Source organism: Meriones unguiculatus, assembly GCF_030254825.1.
Source record: "Meriones unguiculatus strain TT.TT164.6M chromosome X unlocalized genomic scaffold, Bangor_MerUng_6.1 ChrX_unordered_Scaffold_30, whole genome shotgun sequence".
NCBI lineage: Eukaryota > Metazoa > Chordata > Mammalia > Rodentia > Muridae > Meriones > Meriones unguiculatus.
The window spans coordinates 12,699,428-12,726,718 of record NW_026843706.1 but is presented as its reverse complement, the minus strand read 5'-3'; the positions used below and the strand labels follow the sequence as shown (position 1 = coordinate 12,726,718).

The 27,291-nt window shown below is 43.2% G+C and overlaps 2 protein-coding genes across 9 annotated transcripts in view; one reads left to right on the top strand and one right to left on the bottom strand.

Annotated features, from left to right (window-relative positions):
* Positions 1-24,605, bottom strand: part of LOC132651491 (centrin-2-like) — a 62,513-nt gene extending 37,908 nt beyond the window's left edge. For 3 of the 5 annotated variants that reach the window (XM_060376737.1, XM_060376734.1, XM_060376736.1), the window contains exons 1-2: positions 22,032-22,162; positions 881-20,399 (exon numbers count right to left, since the gene is read on the bottom strand). In XM_060376737.1, coding sequence (XP_060232720.1) covers positions 881-1,523 — 643 coding nt within the window. In that variant the 5' untranslated portion in view covers positions 1,524-20,399; positions 22,032-22,162. Of the gene's footprint in view, positions 1-880; positions 20,400-20,796; positions 20,935-22,031; positions 22,163-22,458; positions 22,618-24,502 lie in introns of those variants that run through there. The other 2 variants (XM_060376738.1, XM_060376735.1) reach the window with 2 other exon arrangements.
* A 144-nt stretch (positions 24,606-24,749) lies between these two features.
* Positions 24,750-27,291, top strand: part of LOC132651495 (sterol-4-alpha-carboxylate 3-dehydrogenase, decarboxylating-like) — a 38,850-nt gene continuing 36,308 nt past the window's right edge. For 2 of the 4 annotated variants that reach the window (XM_060376748.1, XM_060376745.1), the window contains exons 1-2: positions 24,769-24,898; positions 27,038-27,156. The gene's annotated coding sequence lies outside the window, so the exon portion shown is untranslated. Of the gene's footprint in view, positions 24,899-26,397; positions 26,473-27,037; positions 27,157-27,291 lie in introns of those variants that run through there. The other 2 variants (XM_060376746.1, XM_060376747.1) reach the window with 2 other exon arrangements.

Below are 27,291 nucleotides of genomic sequence, written 5' to 3'. Positions count from 1 at the left end.
AACATCTAAAGAAACTAATCAAGAGAGTGGACCCTGACTAAAACGCTCAATCCCCATCCCGAAAGGCAAAGAGGATAGACATCAAAAGAAGAAAAAAACAGGAAACAACCTAGGAACCTGCCAGAGGGCCTCTGAAAGGCTCTGCCCTACAGACTATCAAAGCAGACACTGAGACTTAAGGCCAACTGATGGGCAAAGTGCATGGAATCTTAAGTAAGAAGTGGGAAATAGTAAGATCTTGAGAGGACAGGAACCCCACAAGGAGAGCAACAGAACCGGAAAATTTGAACACAGGGGTCTCCCCAGGGACTCATATTCCAACCAAGGAACGTGCATGGAGATACCCTAGAACCCCTGCACAGATGTAGTCCATGACAGCATAGTATCCAAGTGGGTTCCATAGCAATGGGAAGAGGGACTGCCTCTTACATAATCTGATAGGCCTGTTCTTTGATCACCTCCCCCTGAGGGGAGAGCAGTCCTACCAGGCCACAGAAGATGACAATGCAGCCATTCCTGATGGGATCCAATAGACTAAGATCAGAACGAATGAGAGGAGGACCTCCTTTATCAGTGGAATTGGGAGGGGCAAGCAAGTACAAGGGGGAAGGAGGGTGGGGCTGGGAGGGGAGGAGAGAGGGGCTTATGGGGGGATACAAAGTGAATAAACTGTAATTAATAAAAAATAAAAAAAAATGAAAAAAGAAAAGACTGTCTACTGGGGACTGAAACACAGAACATGTGTGAGTATTAGAGGCCAGTGTCAGACTACAGCCGTGTTCCTTCCCCCACCCCGACCCCGATGGCCCAGAACTCCACATGCCAAGTAGAGTGTCACCTCCATTGGGCCCAGCCCTATATGCCCCATATCAGTTGTTACCAGGGACGACTGCATCTGTCCTTCGGCGCTTGGCACTTCTCTCTATGGCCTTCCCATCCTTGGATGACATGGCTGGGGCCTTCCTGGGCCAGGCAGGACTCCTGAAATGTTGGCATGCACAGATAATAAAGACACTGAGAAGAACTTCATGACTGTAATGGAAACAGGGACTGGGACTCCACCACCTGTGGCCATGTGCCCTGGCACTTGTGCTGGAGCAAAGAGGAGGCAGGAAGGTGACATCAATACCCCACCAGGTCCAATCACATTCTGCCCCATCCCTCTGGCTGAATGCAGAGCTCTCCACAACCCAACAGCCCTCAATCTCAGCCCTTCCTCTTGACTTGTTGTTCCCAGGATAGGACAAGCTTGGACTTCTTCCCAAAACTGTACCACACTTAACTCTGCCTAAACTAAACTGCCCAGGGTCAGGCTCTAGAAGCTTGAACCAGCACCTGCTAGGTAAGGCATGTTGGAAAGGATTTTCTTCTTGACTCTCCAGGATGGTTACTCTGCCTGCCATGGCATTTGCAGGGAGTCTCCTGATGGTCCACACCTCTCTGTAGGGAACTGAAATCTCCCACCGAGGACCCTGCTGTTTCTGCCTGGAACTCACCTCACAGGACAAGCTTGACTCTACCATGCACAGGGTTCATCTCATCTCCCCACACTCTAACACACTTTCCCCAACACGGGACTTCACCAAAGCATCCTCTAGTAACCACCCACCCACCAGGACAGTCTTTTTTCAACACCTTCCCCTCAAGAACCTCTTTCTCTTTAGAAAGGGAGGCAATTTCCTTTGCTACTGCCTGCCTCAACCAGACTGCTTCCTGAGAGGCTGGAACAGCACCTATACAAGAGAAAGGGCCCAGCAAGTGACCCCAGCTGGTGCACTCACACGAGGGGGGTGCCTGGCATGTGTGGAAGGTGCCAGAGGCTAGGCGTCGGTACTCAGCAGGCAAACATGTGTCATTCTGGCCCTGTTTGAGGCCCCTCAGAAAGTCCACACAGTGGAGGCTGACCCAGCCTAGGCCCACTTGCCTGTGGTGGGCCAAGCACTCATCCTTGGTTGAGGCAGCCCGGAACAGGTGAATGGGTGGCCTGCAAACTCAGGAGTTAGGGCTAGGAGGTGCTCTCAGAACAATTGGTTCCAACAGTCACAGATTCATGGTTCAGGCCCGGCAGCCGCCATGCATGAAAGGACCCAAGAGACGTAAGAAATTCTGACGGACATCCCGCTCATGATGTGGTCCAAGGCTGAACCTCAGTGTAGCCAGACGTCTCATCTTGAACAAAAGATATCCAATGGGCATGGGGAAGTGAGACTCAGGACACCAGGGGCTATCCTGGGTCCCAATACCTCAGCACAAAATTAGGCGGGCAGGAGCCACCATGAGTCCCTCCTTACCCAGGAAGCTGGGTCACACCTAGTTAACCTGGAAAACACGCATCTGTGCATCTGGAAAAGCAAGAAGGGCAACCCCTTATGCCTGACTGAGTGTGGCGGGCCTCGGGTGAGGACAGGGCAGGGAAGCGGTCATGAGGGGGAGTGGAATTTGCGGGTGCTACTTTTGCGCATGTGCGAACCAAGGGCCTCCTGACGGGAACAGGAAACTGTGCTCCTAAAGCCCAGCAAGGACGGCACACCCATAAAGCTCTTATATGGTCCCACCTGTGGAAATACGGACCACGGGAGAATGTCTGCACTATCACAGACAGGGTCCCTAGCCCCTTCACCGGCACACATGATGCCCTTCCTGCTCCTCTCAGAAGCCCCTGCGGCCCTCCTTCACAAACCTCACCCAGACTGAACTCCGGGGTCTCTATGTGTGATGCGGAATTCAGGATCCGGAAGTCCCCTCCCGGACTACCATGCGTCCAAAGCAGTAACTAATGACACATTTCTAGGGAGATATACCTCACAGAAATCCCCCCAAACCCCGCTTACCCTCTAGAGTGGTCACAGCCTGAGTGACTTCACTTCCAGAACGGTACTGCCCAGGGTCCCGCGAGATCCAGTCACTTCACTGCAATCCCAGAAATCACCTCTCACCCTCGAGGGCAGGCATGCCTAGAGAGACGTCACTTCCGGAAGAGTACTATAGTGGGTCCTGATCCTAAGTCACTCACCTAGGGAGGTATAGCTCACAGCATCCCCACACCGCAAAAGAAAATCCCTCTCACCCTCGAGGGTGGGCGCAGCTAGCCAGGAGTCACTCCGGGAAGTGCACTACAGGATAGTCACTCAGCTGTGGAAACAGGCCTCACCACAATCCTCCCAAACCCTTCTTACCGTCGAAGGAAAAAACTAGTGCCTACACAGATACCAACTATTTTCTCTGATGTGTAGACCTTGGATTTATAAAATCAGCTATATGCACATGACATGAAATCAGAAATGAAACTATGTAGAGGAGCAAATGTTCCAAACAGGAAGTGTGAGATGTGAGGGATGAGAGGGAACACATCTTAGAGGAATCTGCTTAAAATGCATTATATATTTGTTTGGAAATGTCCTCAGGAAATCCCCCACATGTACGAGATATATACATATACATACATGTATATATATATATATATATATATATAATCCCCCACATGTACATATCTCGTACATGTGGGGGGGATATATCTTGATACACACACACATATATATATATATATGCTTGCTAGTAAAATTACCTTTAGAAATGATTTTTATCTCTTCTATATACAAGTATATAGGTTGCAAGTTATTAATTCATCCTTCAACAGATGCTTGAATTTCTTGCAGCTTTAGTGTGAATCATGTGCTAGGAACATGTACACATCTCTTTGAAACCCCACTTTGGATTATTGTGGTTATATAATTGGAAGTATACCTATCAGAGGCACCGCCATGCCATTTTACATTCTCACAAGCAATGAATTACAGCTCTAGCTATTCCACTTCAACAACAGTTATTTCCTTTTTAAAATGATATCCATCTAGGACTGGAGCGTTGACGGATCGGCGGGCACTCACATGCATAAGTATGCTGTCAGTCAGGTTGGTTTCTCTCTGCATTTCACCTATTTCAATGGTCATTCTGTTAAACACATTGAACTTCTGACGTTTTGACCTAAAACTTATCCCACGGGTTGTAAGGTGGCCTTACAGTCTCAGAGAAACCCCGTTGGGAAGTGTTGTTTTTAGAGGCTGAAATTGCTATGACTGGGATAGCACACAATGCCTGCATCACTGCAGGCCTGTTCTAGATTAACCTCATGTCACATATGTCAGTGACCTTTTATGTTACTCTCTTTCTCTGGTGTTGCCCTCCTCCTCGAACAAAAAACAAGAATTAAAAACATTGCTCTGCTAAGACTAGATCAGTTGTGAGCTCAGGGGAAAACCTAATACTAATATTGTGCTAAGGCAACACAGCAATGCAATACTTGATAATGGCATGTTGATATACTAAAGGATAGTTTCTTGCCCAACCCTCATCTGAGAAATTTCACCTTCCTATATGTGTTATTTAACAAACAGATCCACAACTGGACAATGTGCACCGAGTGTGAGACTTTGGTGTACTCGACTCCAAATGGGATACCTGTAGCAAACCCCAACCCTCAAGGCTCAGAGATGTATGTGGAAGCAGAGGTAGAAAGACTGTGAGAGCCTGGGGTGATGGATGACTCCACGGAAATAACATCTCTCAGACACAAGGAAACTGAAACAGTATGAACTCAAAGAAACGATGACAGCATGCACAAGACCTGAACAGATTCAGGTTAGACAGCATCCCAGCTTGAAGAAGGGGATATGGGCACAAATTCCCACCTCCAAGAAAACATCTACTTGTAACTGAGAAGAAACGTCAGTCTTCTTCAATGGAGTGACACTGAGTATATGAGCCACACTGCAGGGCATACTTCTTATCCAGAAGTAGACGGCAAACACAAAATGGACTTCGTGTCTTTTGTGTAATTTTTTTGTTTTGTTATAATTGGGTATTTTTTACTTATTTCTTTTGACCAGTTTTTGTTTGTTTGTTCATTTGTTTGTTTATTTAAAGAGCATGAATTTGAATGGGTAGATATGTAGGATCTGGGAGGTTATGGGTGAGGGGAAAGAATATAATTGAAATACATTTTCGGTTAAAAAGTTAATTTTAAAAAAGGATTGTTGTTCCTTTTAGAGAAAGGTCTCCAACCATGGAAACATGGGAAACAAGCCTAGCTTGATAAAAGATCGCCCTCTGCTGGCTGTGTTAGCCAAGGTTCTAGAGAAATAGCCTCCCAGGATACATATGAATAATCTATACATATATTTACATAGTATATATATTTATATCACATGAATAAGTATGCACATTATTATATTATAAAATATTCACGTGTGTTATTCCTCATGGAGGCTGGGAAGTCTCAAATCCTGCAGGATGAATCAGCAAGCTGAAGGCCCAGGAGAGCTGATGTGTGGTTTTAGCCTCTACAACAGCAGGTTCAAAACCCAAGAAAAGCCTACGTCACAGTTCAAATCCAAAGGCAAGAAAAACTGAATGGTCCTGTTGTAGGCAATTAAAATTACTAAACAAGGAACTAGGGAGATAGTTCACTGGACAAAGTGCTTGCTGAGCATCCATGAAGAGCTAAGTCCAAATCCCCAGGCACAGCGAGTTATGCCCTTAATCCTAGCACTCAGAAGGCAGAGGCAAAAGTATCTCTGTGACTTCATTGAGAGCCTGGTCTATATCACAAGTTGCAGGTTACATAGTGAAACCCTGTCTCCTCGAAATAAAAGGTCCAAAGATAATGATACTATCTGTAACTGAGGAACTCCCTGACTGGCTGGGGTAGCCAACATTGCACGCTTCAGATTCAGTGAGTAAAAAACTAAAAATACGGTGAAAAGCAATTGGCAAAGACACCACAATGTTAAACTCCGGCCTCCAAACATTCCCACATTGGCAAATGAACCTACACAAACACTCGTACACAGACACACACACACACACACACACACACACAGAGATACACACACTCACACACCACACATACACACAAAGCAATAATAAATAATAATAAACAAAAAGACATTATGTGAAAAAAGTATGTAAGCTAAACTGGAAAGAAAAAGACTGCACAGCCAGTGCTTAGCAGGTATCTTCCTATCCTGCTTGAAGCCCCATAATTATTCTCCATCACCCAAATAACATCACCTCTCTTTATAGAGCCTACCAGGTCTGGGCTCATCCCCAATCTGTCTTCTGCCACAACCACATGAGAGTCTTCATAGTTCCCCACTATGCCAGACAAGAAGTCTTTCCATCTCAGGACCTTTGCACTTGCTGACCTCTTGGACTGGGCAGGTTTCCCACAAGACTATGTAAGATTTTACACTTTTGCTCCAGTGTCATCTCCTTGGCTAAGCCTTCCTTCCCCGGTCATTCTGTCTCCATCTCTTTTTATCTTTGCATCCTCTTTCATTTTTCTTGAGCTGATTTTCTGTCTCCTTCACTAGAATACAAATGCAATGAGGCTCTATTTTTTTTATTGCAGGCCTGGGTATGTTTGTGTGTACATGTGTATGAATGTGTATACATGTGTGGAGGTGTGCAGCAGACACCTGCCTTTGAGATTCCCCATCCACACAGGAATTCTGAGTAGGTACAAAGCCTTTGCCGAGTAAAAGAAAAGATGAATTAGTCCGAATAATAAGAGACGATATCCACCGAAGGGAAATACATAGTAATGCACATGACGATACAGATCCTAGTCAATAACTAATTTGGGGAAGGCTAAAGCTGAGTGTGAATTAAAGCTTTCAAAAGATGCTGAAGATTTTAGTCAGTGTGAAGAAAGAAAAGAGCAATTTCTTAGAGGAAAAGAAACCTTCTTGTTGGTATTTTTTTTCTCCTTCAACAAGATTAAACTTCAAGCTAAAAATGTCAGAGAAGAGGGGAGTAAAATAGCAAACAGATTCATGCAAGGGATGAGGCTATTAAGTCCCAAAGGTCCTAAGGAGCAACTGACTGCATGAGCATCTAGGCTTGTGCAGACACAAACGGCATGGGGGTCCCCAGGGTACAGGACAGTCAGAAAGTAGCAAGTAGTCCTGGGTCCTCCAGCATGGCATGGAATCAGGACTGCATTGCATGTTGGGAAATGCAAAGGCAGGTTAGAAAACCTGTGAGACTCAGAATTCCTGTGTGGATAGAGAATGTCAAAATCAGGTGTCTGCTCCACACCCCAACACATGTACATACACTTAAGTACATATACACACGCACATTCTTATATACACATTGATACATGTGCACACATACATGCACACCTAAGACTGCACCACAGTGCTGTGGGTTTACACATTTCCCTTCGGGCCTATTTCCAATTCTGAATCCTTTTGGGCCGCTGGAAGTCTTTGAACACATTTGACACAAACTGCCCACCTGCATGTGGCCACAAACTGAACACATTAATGTCAGAAGACTAGGAACTTCTTCAGAAAAATTCATGGAAGCCTGATGACTATGTAACCCGGATTAGAAGCCCCTGCTCTAAAAGTATAACCCTGTCTTATGGTTACTATTGTTGTGAAGAAACACCATGACCAAAGCAACTTGAGGAGGAAAAGGTTTATTTATAAGGCTTACACTTTCACATTACTGTTTAATGCTGAAGGAAGTAATGACGGGAAATCACACAGGGCAGGAACCTGGAGGCAGGAGCTGGTGCAGAGGACAGGGAGGGTGGCAGCGTATTGGCTCCCTCCTCATGTCTTGCTCAGCCTGTTTGCTCACAGAACACAGGACTACCAGCCCAGGAATGTCTGCAGACACACTGAGCTAGGCGCTCTCTCACTATCAGTCTCTAATTAAGAAAATGCCTTACAGGGCTGCCTACCACCTGATCTTATGGAGGCATTTTTTTAATTGAGGTTCCCTCCTCAGAGATGACATTAGCTTCTGTCAAGTAAACATAAAGCTAGCCAGGACAACCCCTTAATTACAACACTGGAATTCTCAGCGCAATTCTGCAGTGAAAGATTGCAGCCAAATTCTTGTTTTATTATTTTGACAACAATTATTAAATGACTGTCATGTCCAGGGCCTTTCTAGGCTCTTTAGATGTATTGACTTGATTATGATTCTCACAGTTGCTCTGGAGGTTGGTTATACTAACACACTCCTGGCAGACAGATGAAGTGAATGAGGTCCTAGGGCCTTGGGTAACTTGCTGCAGATCAAAGCAGTAGCAGTGGAACCAGACACAACTGTCCAACATTTCACTGCTAGCCCTAACAATGCTTCTCACAAGATTGTTTATCTGTTTTTACAAATGTCTACTTTCTTTCTTGCAGGGAGATTTCTTGGGGATGGTTTGTTTAATAACTGAGGATTTCATGTAGCTCAGCCTGGCCTCAAAGTACTCTGCAGCCAAAACTGACCTTGGACTCCTGATCCTCCTGCCTCTGCCTCTCTAGGGCTGGCATTTCAGAATCACCATAGACAGCTTAGCCAGGTTCCTCCAGAAAGTATTTCTCTTAAACTGCACATTGCAGGTTAAAAACAGCAAGCCCAATGCTGAGGCTACCCCAAGGCTCTGGTAACCTGCCATGGCTTTCATCTTTCCCATTGTGATCATTGCGTCCAAGCTTTGGGACATATTTGCATGAGGGTTGATCAGTATTTTCCTACATCAACCATCTCATCTCAAGAAGAGATGGTCCAATCCTACAGAGTTGTAGTCTAAATTCAGACTACAAGTTGAATAAAAGGAGTCAAGACACATGGACCTCTCCAGAAGAGGCCAGCGACAACATCCATAGGGAAAAAGAGTTTTCTAACAGAGGTTCCAGGATTAAGTTTTGTTTCCTTGACAGTAGATACTGTGCATACTTCTGGCAGAACAGTTCAAGAAGCATGGCAAGTTCTTCAATAAGAGAAGTATATATGTGTTTTGTTAGAGGTCTGGTAGCAAAATACCACCAATTTAGAGGCTTCAGCAAGAGAAATTTGTTTTGTTGGTTTCACAGAAACCCAGGACTTGAGTGTTAGTAGGGCCAGTTCTTTCTAAGGGTATGAGGGAAAGAAGGGCTCTAGCATCTCTCCACAGCTTGTAGACATTCCAGCCATCCTTCTCTCTGTGTCTCTTATATGTCACAAAACTTCATCATGCTCTATGACAAAGCAGGCTTCATCCCAGCTATGCAGGGGTAGTTCATAATAGGAAAACCCTTCAAAACTGAAAGAAAAAAAAAAACACGACCATATCCTTGGATGCTGAAGAGGCATTTGATAAAATCCAACACTCATTCAGGTTTAAATTCCTGGAGCAATCAGGGATACAAGGCACTTAACTATACACAGTAAACAGAATATACAGCAAGCCTATAGGCAACATCAAACTAGACGGACAGAAAACTTAAATCAATCCCACTGAAATCAGGGACAAGGCAAGGCTGCCCACTCTCTCCATATCTCTTCAACATAGTACTTCAAGTCCTAGCTAGAGCAATAAGACAATTAAAGGAGATCAAGGGGATTTAAATCGTAAAGAAGTAAAAGTGTCACTGTTTGTAGATGATATGATAATATACATGAGTGACCCCAAAAATTCTACCAGGGAACTCATACAGCTGAGGAACACCTTCAGCAAAGTGGCTGGATAATAAATTAACTGAAAAAACAAGTCAGTAGCCCTCCTGTATATAAAAGACAAATGAGCTGAGAATGAAATTAGGGAAACAACACCTATCATAATAGACACAAAGGACATAAAGTACCTAGGTGTAACTCTAACCAAGAAAGTTCAAGTCTCTGAATAAAAAAATAGAAGATATCAGAAGATGGAAAGATCTCCCATGCTCTTGGCTTGGTAGGATTTACATACTAAAAAGGGACCTCTTACTAAAAGCAATCTACAGATTCAATGCAATTCCCATCAATTTACCAACAGAATTCTTTACACACATTGAAAGAATTTTCAACTACATATGCAACAACAAGAAACCCAGAATCGATAAAACATTCCTCTACAATAAAAGCTCTTCCGGAGGTATCTCCATCATACCTCAGGTACCTCAGGTACACCCTGATCTCAAGGTGTACTGTAGAGGAACACGCATACAAACCACATGTTACTGGCATAGAAACAGACTGGTGGATCAATTGAATTGTAATCGAGGACCCAGAAATAAACATACATACTTATGGACACCTGATTTTTGACAAAGATGCCAAAACTATGCAAAGGAAAAAAAAAAAAGTATAACATCTTTAACAAATGGTGCTGGTCTTGCTGGATATCTACACATACAAAAATGTAAATAGATCCATACTACCATCCTGCACAAAATTGAAGTCCAAGTGGATCTATGACCTCAAAATAAAACCATACACACCAAACCTGTTAGAAGAAAAAGTGGGGAAGAGCCTTGAACTCATGGTCACAGGAGACAACTTCCTGAACAGAACACCAACGGCACAGGCTCTAAGATCAACAATCAATGAATGGGACCTCATGAAACTGAAAAGCTTCTGTAATGCGAAGGACACTGTCATCAGAACAAAACAACAGCATAGAGATTGGGAAAGGACCTTCACCAACCCTATATGTGACAGAGGTCTAATACCAGAATACATAAAGAAATGAAGAAGTTAAACAGCAACAAACAAAGTAATCCAATTTTTAAAAAATGGGGTACCAGAGCTAAACAGAGAATTCTCAATAGAGGAATATCAAATGGCAGAGAAACACTTAAAGAAATGTTCAACATCCTTAGTCAACAGGGAAATGCAAATCAAAATGACCTTAGATTTGACCCTACAACCATCACAATGGCTAACATTAAAAACAAATAAAGTGACAACACATGCTGGAGAGGATGTATAGAAAGGGGAACCCTCTCCATTGCTGGTAGGAATGTAAACTTGTACAACCTCTTTGGAAATCAGTCTGGCACTTTCTCAGACAATTAGGACTAGTGCTACCGCAAGATTCAGCTATACCACTCCTAGGCATATATCCAAAATATGCTCATATATACAATGAGAACATTTGCACAACCACGTTAGTAGCAGCTTTATTCATAATAGCCAGGATCTGGAAACCACCCAGATGTCCCTCAGCAGAGGAATGGATATAGAAATCCTGGTACATTTACACAGTACAATACTACTCAGCAATTAAAAACAACGAAATCATGAAATTTGCAGGAAATGGTGGGAACTAGAAAAGATCATCCCGAGTGAACTATCCCAGAAACAAAGATACACATGGTATATAATCACTTGCACATGAATATTAGACATATAATATAGGACAAAAGTACTACAATCTGCACACCTAAAGAAGATGAGTAAGAAGGAGGACCCTGGGTATGCTCAATCCTTATTCAGAAAGGCAAACGGGATAGATATCAGAAGAGGGAGAAAACAGGAAACAGGACAGGAGCCTACCACAGAGGGCCTCTGAAAGACTCTACCCAGTAGGGTATTAAGGCAGATGCTGGGACTCATAGCCAAACTTTGGGCAGAGGGCAGGGAATTTTGTGAAAGAAAGGGGACATAGAAAAACCTGGAGGGGACAGGAGCTCTACAAGGAGAGAAACAGAGCCAAAATGTCTGGAACCAGAGATCCTTCTGGAGACTGATACTCCAACCAAGGACCATTCATGGATATAACCTAGAACACCTGCACAGATGTAGCCCATGGCAGCTCAGTCTCCAAGTGGGTTCCCTGGTAAGGGGAACAGGGGCTGTCTCTGACATGAACTCAGTGGCTGGCTCTTTGTTCACCTTCCCTGGAGGGGAGCTGCCTTACCAGGTCACAGAGGAAGACAATGCAGCCAGTCCTGATAGGACCTGATAGGCTAGGCTCAGATGGAAGGGGAGGAGGACCTCCCCTATCAGTGGACTTGGGGAGGACAAGACAAGACAGAGGGAGGGTAGGATTGGGAGGGGATGAGGGATGGTGCTATAGCTGGAATACAAAGTGAATACATTGTAATAGATGAAAAATAAATTAAAAAATATTGTAAAGAACTTAGAATTTAAAAATGTGATCACGTTATCCTATTTATTTATCCAAATTAATCTGTAAGTTTAAAGACATTGTGCAAACACTTTTACATTTTATTGAGTTTTTGATTAAATGCATATTTACTAAAACATTTTAAAGTAAAAGAAAAGTTCTTCCCCTAGGGAGGCAAAAACAATGTGTCCCAATCCTTATGAGGTCCCAAAGACAAAGCACAATAGGATTCCACCAAAGCTTAATGTGGAGAAGCAATGAATTTACTGTGATTACTCACTAAGGACTAGTTGAGGGGTACCTGCAGAAGTGTGGGTGACCTCAATGCTGAAAAGGCTTCAGGCAGCATGGATGATGGCTTCTTCCGAGCTGTATGGATAGAGCCTCACTTTGTTAACCTTTCATAGCCTATTATACTCCAGCTCCCCCCATCCCCACCCCAGAGATGGAAGCTGTATGCAATTAGGGAACACCAGTTGTTCACAAGCCTGACGATGATGGGTGATCAGATGAATATGACAGTTATTTTATTCAGAGAACCCTATTCTACAATTCCATTTCCTTCTGTGTCCCAACGTCCTCTTTCTATACGCGATTCAGTAACGCTTATAAAAATGTGGGGAACACTTATAGCATATGTGTTGGAAGTCCCTGCTATTAATGTCACAGTTCACAATGTCTGGACAGCTCTCTGTGCTGGGAACAAAATGAAAGACTCCCTTTCTCAGTAGGGCTTCCTCCTCTCTGCCTGACCTTATCTGGAGCTTGTCTCTAGGCACAGATGCCTGACCTTGGAGGATGGCCCTGCCCTGCACAGTGCCTCCTGCAAGTTCTACATGACTCAGCACTCAGAGTCAGGCTCCTTCCCTTGCTCCAATGATAATTAGGTACTATGTTATGACCAATCAGTCCTTCCCAACCGTAACCTTGAAACAATGAGCTGCCTCTTTGAAGCTGACTTCTGGAAGTCTAGATGTAGCCCTCCAAACCCCATTTGTCACTTCTGCTCTCTTTGTTCTCATGGACCAGTGACCAATGATCCCCTGGGGGAAGTGAGGACCACAGATATGGGGCCACCCTCATTACCTCATGTTGACTTGGTAACAACCATAAAGACCTTATCCATAATGAGTTTACATTCCGAGGTACCAGGAGTTACAACACTGGGGGAAGCACAATTCAATCTGTAATAAAGGATAATTGTCAGAAAAATGGTCATGGAAGGCTAGAAAATGTTAATGAGTTAGCAAGTCCTTCCTTTATGAACCACAACAGTAAATAAGTCTGACCACAGCTGGAGCATTGCACCAGGCAGAGCAAGTCTGTGGAGAACTCAAAGATGCATCTGTGTCCTCCCTAGAGAGGTATTCAGTGTAGTGGGAATTCTCAATAAGCCATTCTTAATAAGCAGGTAAACAGTTCTGATTGCAAACCTGTCATTATACTCTTTTAATTAGACTCAATAGGGCATCCATTCGAATGAGCTATCATTTCATGAAAACTCACTCCTGCTAGTCTTTCTGTGGGATTCCCAGCCCCACCATGACTGCCCCTCCCCTCTATCCCAGCAGCCCCTCCACTGTGTGCCAAGGCTTTTGAACATCAAGAAGCTGTAGTTGAAACCACTACTGAACTCCACAAACAAGTTGCTGCTGCCTCCAGGCTCTGTCCTGGCACTCCATCTAGTGGCAAGATTGTTTTATGACTGTTGTCTTGCATTAATTCCAGCTGGAAAATCCCCCGTGCTCTCCCCTACCACCCAAAAGTTTTTTTGGAAGGAAAGCACTATGGAGAGCTTCCTACACACACATTCTATATCTATCTATCTATCTATCTATCTATCTATCTATCTATCTATCTATCTATCTATACACACATACACACACACAATCTATATGTATCTATCTATAGATTGTGTGTGTGTGTGTGTGTGTGTGTGTGTGTGTGCGTGCGCGTGTGTATGTGTATGTGTATGTAGGTTAGTGACAAAGACAGGGATGATATTTCAGTTGCGGAAAGGGTAAAGACATTGAGTATGTATACAGAAATGATCCCACACAGGCTCTTATAAAAGATAGAGACTGAATTCAGGGAAAGTGGAAAGCAGGCATGGAGTGTGATTGTCAGTGGCACAAATGACTGCATAAACTCCTGAAGGCTGCAGGTAAGACCTACAGATCCACTGTGCCCACCAGTTGTTTTTGGTTGTTGTTTTGTGGTATTTATAGGCTCTCTTTGTTCTCACAGCACACCTATTTTGTAGACATGCAAAGCAAGGCTGAAAACATTGAAGGCCACAGCTGCTGAGTACAAACGTTGCTATTTGAAGCACATAGGGCCAAAACTGAAGGTCACACTCTTTTGCAGAGCAAGATAACATGAGAAGGAGGTCTTGGGAAAAGACAAGATAGAGAGAGCCCATGGGAAAGAGTGTAACAATCTACATTTGGACTGAGGTGGTTTCAGAAATTAAAAGGGGAGGAAACTGATGGGTGGCTCTGTGGTATAGATGCTTGTCACCAAGTCTGATGAGCTGAAATCAACCCCTGGGATTCACACGGTAGAAGGAGATAACTCATTCATGCTGGTTGTCATCTGAACACTCATGTGCTGTGTCATAGACATTCACATAAACAAAATAATTGTAAATTTTAAAAAGAAAATTAAAGATGGAGGCTGACGAGATGGCTCAGCAGTTAAAAGCACTTGCTGTTTTTGCAGAGGACCCAGGTCTGGTCCCCAGGATTCACATGTCAACACACAAGTGTCCGTAACTCCAGTTCCAGGAGCTTCCACACTTTCTGAGGGTGCCAAACATGCGCATAGTGTACATATGTACATGGTGACAGAACATATGCACAAGATCAAAGTAAATATTTTTAAAGAAATTAATAGGTAGGGGCAGATCTAATTGACTTCTATAGGGTAAGTCCTAGTGGCACCCTAGATGGGTCAGAGCAAAGAACAGAAAGAAAGGGTAAATGACATGCAAAAAGCAGTAGTTAACGGGAGGGCAGATATTCTCAGTGGCAAAAAGAGGGAGGTTTCCCTCCACATCCCTCTAAGGCTGAGAGTGATAGTCTTAGCCATTGAGGCCAGAGCTGTCCTAAGAGTTTAAGTCAGAGATGGAGAGATGGTCAGTGGTTAAGAGCATTTGCTGCTCTTGAGGAGGCACCTGAGTATGAATGCTTGTGGAGAACACAAGTTCAGATCCCTGCATCCATGCTGGGTGGCTCACAATGGCTTTATAACGTCAGTTCCAGGAGATCTGAAGCCCTTTATTGGCCTCTGCTGTCAGAAACACCTGCATGTATGAACACACATACATGAAGAAAACTGTATGTTGCAGAACTGCACACTAGATTGGTGACATGGCCTTATAACTACCATCAGTGCATACTGATCACTTCAGCTACAAAGGAAGGTGTAGGATACACTAGCAAATTCCTGGATATGGAACACTGATCAAAACAGATTGGAAGAGTCATTGTGGAGAAGGCAGAAACTTACTGTAAAATGTCAATCACAGCCTGGCAAAATGGCACACATCTGTAATCCCAGTTCTCTAGGAGGCAGAGTCTAGCAGATCTCTGTAAGTTCCAGACCAGCCTGGTCTACAAAAAGTGTCCAGGACAGCCAAGGCTACACAGTGAAACCCTGTCTCAAAACAAAACAAACAAACAAACAAAGACATTTGAGGAGGCAAAGCAGAGATGGTGCACCTCTTTAATCCCAGCACTCTGGGAGGCAGAGGCACGCAGATCTCTGTGAGTTACAGGCTAGCCTGCTCTACAAAGAGAGCCACGGCCACACAGAGAAATCCTGTCTCAAAACAAACAAATAAACAACAACAAAAAAAAGTCACTCTCAATAAATGGCTCAGAAAGAGCATTTCCTAGACTAGGTGAGGGGGAGGGGTCTTGGCTTCAAAAGCAAACACCATCAGGGTAGCAAGCAATTCTAGCCAAAACTGATGGATGCCTATCTGTGTAATAGGCTGAATACTGCATGTTTTCTGCAACTGCTGACTATGTCACAACTGCTATTAAACTGTGGGTTTAATTGGTGCATCAGTCTCTACAGGCCCCCATGGGCCCAGATCTGTTGGCTCTGTTCACCTCCGTGTGGATCTCCTGTCCCCTCTGAGTCCTTCTATCTCCCTACTCTTTCCCACGAGGCCCTGCACTCTTCTCAAAGTTTGTCTGTGAGTCTCTACATCTGTTTCCATCCCCTGTTGGGTGGAATCTTTCAAAGAACATCTATTCTATTTGCCCTTCTAAATGAGAATTAAGAATCCTCCCTAGGGTCCTCCTTGTTATTAGCTTCTTTATGTCTATGGACTATGCATGGAGAGAACCTAGCCCCCTGCTCGGACGTAGCTGATAGGCAGCTCGGTCTCCATGTAGCTTCCCAAGTAAGGGCAGCAGGGGCTGTCTCTGACATTAACTCTGTTGCCTGCTCTTTTTGATTGCTTTGCCCTGGCATGGTGGCTCTGCTAGGACACAGAGGAATAGGATGCTGGCAGTCCTGATAAGACTTGATAGCCTTGGGTCAGATGGCAGGGGAAGAGGGCTCCACTTTCCTGAGGACTATGGGAGGGGGATAGGGAAAAAGGGGGAGGGAGGGTGAGATCGGGAGGAGATGAGGGAACGGGCTATAGCTGTGAAGTAAATTTAATAAATTATAAAAACAATAAATAAATAAATAAAAACAACTGTGGGTTTGATCCTATTGCTTCTTTGACCCTGCAGCCAAACTCTTAGTATTTGAGAGAGTAACAAAAATAAATCCAAGCTGAGCAGCCCTGACACACAGTGAAAAGCAGAAATTGAGGGAAGCCAAAGGTCTTTACACTTGACACTGTTTGCAAGGTCAGTACTCTGAGAAGCCCAGGAGATTGTAGACATGTGACCTAGTTCTAAACACACAGTGTAACTACTAGGCCATCTTGAGATCCTTTTACCCTCTAACAGGTTTTACAGTCTTTGTGGGGGCACTATTTTGCTTCAGTCTCATGTGAAGAGCTTCTGCTCGTCCTTCCTCATCTTGCTGAGAGAAACCAGGCTCCATTCAGCCCTCCTCCTCCAATGTCCTGCCTGTATTCTATGCCTATGTCTTGCAAGGCCTGCAACTCAACTACCTCCTGTCTTTAAACAGCTTTGTCAGATAGATTCTGAACTCAACACCAGTGGTTTCAGAATCCAGCTTTTATAACACCTTAGAAAGAGATTTAAAGAAAAAAAAAGACTCATCTACTCAAAGCTTCTTTTATGAACACTTCCTATGTCTTCTAAAAAAGCTTGGGTCCATTCTTCCCTTCTTTTCCCTTACCCAGTTCTTCCACTGCTGCTATGCCCATATATCCACTGACATGAATGGCTGGGACTTTCCCTCTTCTCCTGAGTGCCCACATCTCTCTAATGCAGCCATGCTGGAACCAGCCTCAATTGGTTCTACCGCCCATCTCATATATCTTTTTGCTTTACTTATTTTTCTTTTTTTACTTTTTATTTTTTATATTAATCACAGGTTATTTACTTTGATTCCCAACCGTAGTCCCCTCCTTCATTCCCTCCCAATCCCACCTTCCCTCACTCATCTCCTCCCTGCCCCTTTCCAAATCCACTGCTAGGGGAGGTCCTCTTCCCCTTCCATATGACTCTAGCTTATCAGGGATCTTCAGGATTGGCTGCCATGTCCTCCTCTGTATCCTAGCAAGACTGTTCCTCCCTTGGGGGGTGGGGGAGTTAAAGGGGGAGTTAGAGAGACAGTCATTGAATTCATATCAGAAATCATTCCTGTTCCTTTTACTAGGGAACCCAATTGGGATGGATAGGGGAAGTAGGAGAAAACAAGTAACAGGACAAAAGCTTACCTCAGAGGGCCTCTGAAAGACTCTACCTAGCAGTATATCAAAGCAGATACTAAGACTCATAACCAAACCTTGGGCAGAGTGCAGAGAATCATATGAAAGAAGGGGGAGTTAGTATGACCTAGAAAGGACAGGAGCGCCACAAGGACAAACTATATTAGGGCACAGGGGCCCTCTATGAGAGTGTTTCTCCAACCAAAAACCATATATGGATATAATCTAGAACCCCTGCTCAGATGTAGCCCACAGTAGCTCAGTAACCAAGTGGGTTCCTTAGTTACTTTTCTGTCCTGCATACCCAACACTTACAGCACCCCTTGACTGGCTACACATGAACTGAACTCCACGGCTTCTGTGGTTCGGTGCCACCTCCCTCCTTGGATGACTCACCATGCCTGTTTCCTGCACTAAGAATCACACTACATGGCTGTGCCGTAGGGCATGGCAACTTCCTTATATTTGCTTTCATCACTTGGGATGTTACACCACTTGCCATCCTCTCACCTCCCTCAAGAGACTGTAAAAAGAACTGAAGTCATAATTGGGAACATTAAGCTGGAGGAGAATGTTTTCAGGGTAATTACCTTGATTCCACTATTTTATACAGTAGACATATTTCAAAATATAAATGTGTATGCAACAAATATATAGAACTTTTACTTGCCCATTAAACATAATTGATTTTGTAGGGTTATACTTCATAGAGAAAGGGGAAGAAGGCCAGTCTTTCCAACCCTTTATCTTTTATCAGATCCATAGGCCTCTTATTAGAAAACAGCAATGTGACAAAAACCTAAAAAATGCTGTCAACTGACTTTGGGACAATGATCATAAGCTTCATGAAGCTGTACCAAACTACAAACCAACAAAAAGGAATGAGATTATACTGAAACAACTCATTCTCGAACATCATAAAGCAAGGTCCTGTTGGGAAAATTTCATCTGACCACAGAAATTCTCAGTTAAATAGTCCCCCCCAACCACTGTACAGGCAAGGAATCTGAGGCACCAACAGAAGCAACTTACTCCAAATTGTTCATCAGGGAACTAAGTGAACTCATGTTATAACCTGAGTCTGAGGTTCCTCTTGGCTTTTTCTCTCCTTCCCTGTGTTTTCCAAGGAGTAATCTATCACTCATTCCAGTGGCCCCCAATTCTCAAGACTGCCAGATATAAGAGTGTGCTGAGCTCAACTTTTTAACTTTTCAACGGGTTCCCAGTTGAAAATACAAAATACCTAGTTAAGTTGAATATTGAATCAAGAGGAGTTGGAGGCCTTTATAATTAATCACACAAAAACAAAGAGCAAGAACACGCAAGAAAGTGACAGATAGAAAGACAGATGAGGCAACCATCTTCCGTCATCCACTTATGTACTGGAATTATAAGCTTGATCACCTGCCTGGCTCTTGTTGTTTTTAGTTTCTTTTGTTCTGTTTTGTTTGGGAGTTTATATATAGATATGGGTATGTAATAATATATATTACATACATATATATGTACATATATGTGTCCATATAAATTGAGCCAATCATTGTTCACTTTCCATTTCCCTTCAGCCCTTCTTGTTCTTCACCCTCACCCTGGAGCAGACTTTAATGCCACATATTTGGACTTCTCTCACAGGTGATTCTGTGTAGCACCCAGAGGGTACCTGGACAATACCCATGTCCTTCTCATCCCAACCACAAAATACTATGAGATGCTATAAGTAATAAACTCACAAGATTGCCTGAATCTTACCTACTACCTATCCCTCTCCATTTTGTTAAAGCACAAATCGCCCACAAGAGTCTATAACCTTTACATTTGACTAAAACCACTTTTAGGGCATCATTTAGACCTTGGTGATATGGAAATTCTACCAGTTGTAAAACCCCAAAAGTTCTTAATGCAATATACCACTTATGACAGAAATGTAAAAAAAAAGTTAATTCCTTTTGTCCACAGGCTGATGGTAAATTTTATGTATCTACCAAGCCACCCTCAATACAATTGTTTACAAGATGAACTCACTTTTAAATCTAAAAATGCTCATCTTTCAAATAATGATAGCTTAAATTAAGAAATGTTTTATTTTTTTAAGACAAAACAAAGGCATTAACTAACACTCATTCAAAGGCAACGGCAAGCATTCATTGACTTTTATAAGAAACAAACAAACAAAACCTGTACTCTGGTACTGACTAAAAACCAAAACCACTTTAGGACCACTGCTTAAAGTGACATAGATTCCTGGACATCTAGGAAGCCATTGTGTGTTTGTAGCTATATGGAAATGCATGAGCAATATGAAGTAATGGCAGATGGAGGGTCACACTTTCAGACCCTTTTCCCCACTCTTTGTGCTCTTGTTCTGCCCTATTGAAATAGCTATGTTGAAATGGACAAAGAACTTAATATCAAAGAACACTTCAAAGGTCAAAAGTAGATTCAAGGTCATGGCTAAAATGAACCCAGAGGTTGGGGGGAGGCTATCAAAAGCCATATTTCACAAAATGGCAGGCACTAAATCTAGTCACACGTGCTTGCAGTAGAAAAGCAACACTGATCTTAATAGAGGCTGGTCTTCTTCATGATGCGCAGGAACTCTTGCTCATTGACCTCTCCATCTCCATCTCGATCTGCTTCATCAATCATTTCCTGCATGGCAGAAAGGGTTTATCTTAGATTATCTCACAAACTAAACTGAAAAGTGATTAGATAAGAAACTTTAAATAATGCTATGAGGAAAGATGACTATGGTCCATTTAATGTGAGGGTGCCCCTTTTATTGATAGTTACTTGAAAACCAAATCATAGGTATTGTCACATCCATCAATTGAAAAGAAGCTGGAAAGTCATTCTGACCTAAAAGCCAGAGGAGTAAGTTCAACTTCACATGTGTATTCTGGAAGCAGGGTCCAGGGGCATTGTCACCAGAGACACAAAGGGATACTAACATTTCTTTTAATAAGTTGTCCTACTGGAGAAATGAGAACCTGGGAAAGCCAGAGGCTCCAAAGTGGGGATTCAAGTTTCTGACTGAGGCTTTTCTCACCTGCAGCTCCTCATCAGTCAAGTTCTCGCCTAGCTCCTTGGCCACACGCTTCAGATTTTTAAAGGATATTTTTCCAGTTTCATCATCATCAAAGAGCTTGAAAGCTTTCAGGATTTCTTCTTTGGTGTCTTTCTCAGACTTTAGTACAACATCAAACAGACTGTTATTCACAGCAGCCCTGCCACATCCTACTCATCCTATTGTCTCCAAATACCTAACTGGAGCAACGGCAGGAAGGCAGGCCAGCCAGTTTCTCTTATCCACAGTGGTACGTACTCCCTGTCCATTTCCTACCCCATCATCTATCTCACAGGCAGCTCAGGATTCAGGTCACGAGGACTTGTTTGGGAGCCAAAGAATCATGTGGCAAGGACGGGCTCCTGGTGGAGCTGACTGTCCCTCTTGTGCTTTGTCTGTCCAGAACTTTCTATCATTCTAAAGATAAGGAGGGAGCTGTAGGAAAACTATCTTCTTAGATTAATTCCCCAGCTCCATCCTAATCATCACAAGGTTCTAGTGGTAGCTGTCGTGATAATATGTCTTCGGCCACAGTAAAACACGTCTAATCCATTGTAGAAAAAGAAGAAAATCTTTGTAAACTTAACATATACTCAGGGGTTTTACAGGAAATGTCATTGTACCTAAAGTATTGTAAAAACCAGGGAGACACTAGATTCATGTTTAAAATAGAGAAGCAGTGAGTAGGGTTATATATATATAAAAATATACTCTTAAGCTAATTAGATGACAGGGACCTATTGACAAGGGCAGAGGAGGAGACAGGTATTTTGCACAATGGCCTTCAAAGAATTACTGGGCCCTGAGTACTCCAACAGTATGGAGCAAAATTTCTGGAAGCATTCAAACCTCAAAGGTTTTAGGAAGGTTCTTTTAGTAGCTACAACTGGAGAGCCCACAAGGAAGAGTAATCTCGGAACCAATCTCCCATGTGAAGACCTTGTCTGAAAACTTCATAATGATACCTGAATTATTGTATGCTAATTTAACTTTTAATACTAATATTAAAATTCAAAAATAAAAAAGCAAGACACATGTCTGTAATGCTCTGACCTTAAACAAAGCCAAATGAAACGTAGGGTTCCTCTCAATTAAAAATACAATCTTCTCCCACGAGGATGGGCTAGTTTTGTTGAATGAAGTTCTTTTTATGTCTAGATTCTCATGTATCTCACCATAATGGATGGAAAGTATGCTAATTATGTCAGCTAACTTACCATTTTCTGAGTCATTACTGTCAAAAAGTCACTGAAGCTCATTTTTCCTGTTCCTTCCTTATCAGCTTCACTTATCATTTTCTTGATTTCTTCTTTCTTGGGTTCAAAGCCCAGGGCCCTCATTGCCACCTACAATGTAAACAAGATCATTTAAATAGACACATGTAAGTGATGTAGGAGCAAAAACGACTGTTGAGGGTATTAACCTAATACCGGATAAAATGATGAAAATGATTAGGGAATACAGTAACGATGATATAATTAATATTTGCCATCAAATTTATCAATCAGATCATTGTTCCAGGTAAAATATACACAAGGTACCTTTTTCTGTTACTTTTACAGGAAGAAGAGAGAAGAAAGTGACAGGTCAAAGACAGGCAACAGGGAAACACCAGGTGGCAAAGCAGGAATGTGTGGAACTTGCTTTTAGTTCCTTGATGTCTATAGTTCCAGTTCCATCAGCATCAAAGAGATCAAAAGCTTCCCGGATTTCCTGTTTCTGTTCTTCAGTAAATTCAGGCTTAGGGCTCATCCTTTTTCTCTGGCCACTGGATGTCGTATTTGTCTTCTTAAAATTAGAGGCCTTCAGACATCATACAAACACAGAAGCATGGTATTACAAGCTATAGTCCAGATTTTATTTATGACAGTTCTAGACATCCACATCTTTTTCATTTAGGCTCGATTCTGTGTAATGTACTTATGTCACTACATAAACTTTTGTGGGCTGGGGACATGTCTACCTGCCAAGCTTGACCTAAGTGGGAACCCAGGACCCACATGGTACAAAAAGAGAACCAACTCTTCCAAGTTGTTCTCTGACCAACACATTCAGACTTCATCATGCTCCCCTTTTCTACCCACAAATGATAAGGGTAAACAGTAAAATAAAATTAACCCTAACTCTAAATAAAGAAATCTGTGAAGAAAAGGGGAAAATCTCTCTCAACTTAAAACTATTTTATTTGATATATTTTAGTTTTTAAAACACCACATTGTGAAAGATGGAAAATCAGCAATATACTAGTAAAATGTGGTTAATTTCCTAACATAATTGTAAATTCAATCATCACTTCTGTTAATAAGGCAATGTCTCACATGACTAAATCCAACTATGTATTACTGAGGAGCCAGCAAATTGAAGGAACTTTTTGTTTTAAAATTTTATATTACCATTTTCCTCCTCGTTCCTAGATAGATCAACATAGAGCAAATGAATGACTAAATATGAATTTCTGGTGTTTACATGACCCGTATTTTGTAAGAGATATAACTCTTCTCTCCACTGCCTTAAAGTTTATACTACAGAAAGTTTATGCAATTGTGCCATTAATCGACATATCACTTTAGGAAATTAGAATTCTTAAATCATTTTTTTTTCAAGTATAAAGGAGCACCAACAGCTATGTAAATGACAGTATCATTTGTGCCTGGAGGTTCAACGTGCTTGAATTCTTTTTTTCCAAAGTTAGTAAACAGCAAATGTGAGACGGTATCTGTTTGTAAGGCACACGCTCATTTTATTATGAATAGATTTGTTGTGGCTTCAGTTTTCATTCTCAAAGATGAAAAGGAAAATGATGTCTGTTCTAATGCCACTGCTAACTTAGACAGCTGGGTAATTAATGTGAAAAACTTTATTCCAATGGAATCTAAAGATTTGCTCAATAAACAGAGAGATAACAAGGTTTGCGGGAAAGAACAATTAATTCTTCCACGAACCTCGGTCTCTCTCTCCTTTTTTTGTAACTATTGATTTTAGAAGCCAGGAAATTCCTTATTCTTCATTCTGAAAGAGAGCTAGTTGTGCATATATAGAGGATCAACTGTCCATGAACTCGGGAATCTCAGTTCTAGAAATGTACTTAAAACATCTACTTGTGGTGCTAGTTCCCATGAACTCTGCTCCTCCAAATAATAATGCCTAAATTCGGCCAAATGTAAAGTTACTATGATAAACAGTATGCCAGCTTGGAATGATAAAAAACAATCCATTTGGCACGTGTGTGCCTTCTCTGAGAAGCTCCAAGCATCTCCTGAAAGTCTCAGCGCATTTGCAACCATCAGAACCCAATAAACCTCTAGCGCCATGCATAAACTTTAGCTAAGGGGTAGCAGCCAGGAGGCCTGACTTTGACTGAGGTCCAGGTCTAGGGGAAGCAAGAGAATTGTGATCCGAGATTCCCGGGAAAACCAGCCAAGGTCGAGTGGCAAGTGTCTGTGTGGAGGTGAGGTGTGGGGGGGGGGGGGATGAAGGTGACTGGGGACAGGGAGGAGTCAGTGGCTAAGTGCAGGCCAGGCAAGAGGCCTGAGGCCATACTTTCTCTCTTACACTTCCAGCACATAGCTCCACCGTAGTACTAGTGCATCATCGCCAAGAACCGTGCAGGAAACACAGTAGGGCAGCACTGAGACTTAGGAAAGACCTAGGGGGCCCAAGTGGGGTCCATGAGACACTCATCACTTACCATCACCGAAGGGACTCTGCAACCGGTTGTTAAGGCAACAGGGTTTGCGTGGAATCAGAGCCCTTCCCACTGATGGGTGTGCGCGCGCACACTTGCAGGCGAGCACCACTTCCCATTGGTTAGAAGACTTAGTGGGTGGGAATAACCTGGCAAAGCCCGCCCCAGGGTCAGAGGGCGGTGCGTTGGCGGCCGAAGACTGGCCTCATTGGGCAAAATCGCGCTGCAAGGGCCAATTGGCTGCACGGGACCGAACTAGACCAATCAACGTTATGAAGGAAGCTGGGCTGACTGTGGGCTTATACTCCACTCTTTCAAAGAGCGGCTGGACTTTGCCTGGAGTTCTGCTGTTTCCAGTTGCATGCAGGTTGAGTGCATCCATTTGAGCGTCTAAACAGGGTAAGATTTGCTGGCTTAGCCTTGGAGCCTGCTGCGTGTAGGGGACAGAGCTGGGAGGAAGTGCAGAGGGATGGGTGTGACGTTCAAAAACCGAGTTGAGGGACACAGAACATCTGAGGGGCCTGGAAAGATGTGACCTAACGGTGTGGAGGGGTGATTGTAAGGGGCACCTGAGGCCTCGAAAGGGGAGTGGGCGTGCCAGGCGTTGTGTCCATGCCCATCGCTGGCAATATATTTTGACCATATTCACTCTCTACTGCTCCCTATCACTATTTTCCAGGTCCACACACCTCCCACCCTTCACTGAAGTTCTGCTTCACCTGGCCCTTCTGTATAGGAGACCTCCATCTTTCCCCACTCCAGGTCTTCAGCCATTGTCACTTTCTCATAACGTTACTCTGAGCACTCTGTTCACTTTGTTCTGTTTTTATAGTAGCACTGGTCACCTCCTAAGCCACTGTCAATTTGACCCTTTTGTTCTTTGTTCCCTCCACTGGAAGGTGGGGACATGAGAGCAGGTATCTTACTTTTGTTCACTGCTGCTACTCCAGTATCTGCAACTGGAAAGAGTCCCTGTTAGGAGTTCAGTGAACCTTAGTCTATCAGCTAGCCGGTAAGTAGTTCCTTCATTTCCCTCTACCAACGTATACACATGCTCTACCAGATTAATGTTGCAATGAACAGCCCTGGTCAGGTCAGCGCCCTGCTTCTAATCTTCAGTTTAGAAAGTAAAGTGCACTCAAGTCTCCTGTCCAGTTTCATCCCACTAATCTTGACTTCATGTCCTTCTATACTCTTTGCTAAAGTGAGTATTAAATATTCCTCTAAAGTCCCTGTATTAAAGGCTTGATCCCCATCCAGGGTATTATTGGAAGTTAGTGAAACCTATGCAGAATGGGGTACACTACCTTGAAAGGGGACTGTAGGGTTCTTGTTTCTCTTTCTCTTCTTTCCTGGCTGCTGAGGGGTGAACAGTCTGTAGCTCCCTCTACCGGCAGAGGAAGAGCAGAGAGACAAATTTCTTCCTGGCTTGGATGCCAATTCTGTGACCCTGGCCAAATTCTTTGCTCTCTTGGAGCATACGTTTGCTTTGTTCTTGTGTAGATACAACTTATCGCAGTCTCTAGAACACGTTCCTCCCGCCATTGAATGTGCTCTGTCTTCTAAGACTCCCATGTCCTCCCTTTGACTCACTCTTCCTGGGGCCCTGCAACTCAAGTTTTCAGATTTTTTCTTATGACCATGTAGCCTGCATTAGTACTGCGGGCTTGGCCTCCCTAGGATACAAACCCAGCTCTGTAATTCTTTGAAGCCTTCTGTTTTCCACACAGGCTGATGCTTCTCTGGAGGTCTGAACTGACCTCATAAAACAAATGCCCTCCTAAGCACTCACACTGTGCTGTGTCTTTGAATTCTGCAGGAAGAGGCCTTACTCTGTTTCTTACAGGACCCTTGCTTTGCAATATTTACTCAAGGTAATGTATCCATTGGATAAGTAGGTGCCAGCTTTGTGGGAGCCATTCTCTTTCCACTGGATCATCAGACCTGGTCTTGTACAGGGTGCTAAGCCTGAGGTGAGTGGTAATGAGACATAGCTGTCTCCGAGGCTCAGGTTCCCTATCAGGATTCTTAACTCCAGTGATTGACTTGTCTGGGAGTGTATTTTGTCTTTGGAGTTTATATTTCTTACACAGATCAGCACAGTCTACCCTCAGATGGAGGTAAGGGGCTCAAGGTGGGCATCGTCTAGCTTCACACCTATGTTCATTTCCAAAGAGCTCGCAGTCCCAGTCAGAAGATGAGGGGCACTTTCATCTTTGTGGGTTTTGAAACACACTATCCTTTCCTTTTGTCTTCAGCAATCAGTGGTCTCAAACAGTCCCTAGCTTCTTGTATTTTTCCCAGTGTGTGATGTGGGGGTACATCATGGCTTTTAATAGGTTCAAAGTCCCACCATTCTAAATGAAACAGACATAAGGCTTCTGGCATTGCAACCGTCAGCCCACAAACCCATAGGTCTTTGGTGTTTCACTTTTCAGTAGTTCAAAGCAATTCTGTGTTTCTCTGTGTGTGTTCAAATATATGTACCGGAAAATGCAACACTGTGACCATTTTTGCACTCTTTTTTGCATACTGTAGGATAACCTAACACCAACTCCGCTCTGATATTTTCCTACTGAGAAGTGAAACTGCTTTATCAACCCTTCCTAATCCCACCGCTGCCAACTACTACCAGAAATCATCTACTCTCTGTTTCTGTGAGTTTGAGTACCTTGTGGTAATGGCATCAGAAAGTGTTATTCTTTAGTGCCTGGTTCATTTCAGTTACCACTACATCCTCAGAGTACATTCAGGTTGTTGCATATATCAGAATCTTGTTCCTCTTCATGTCT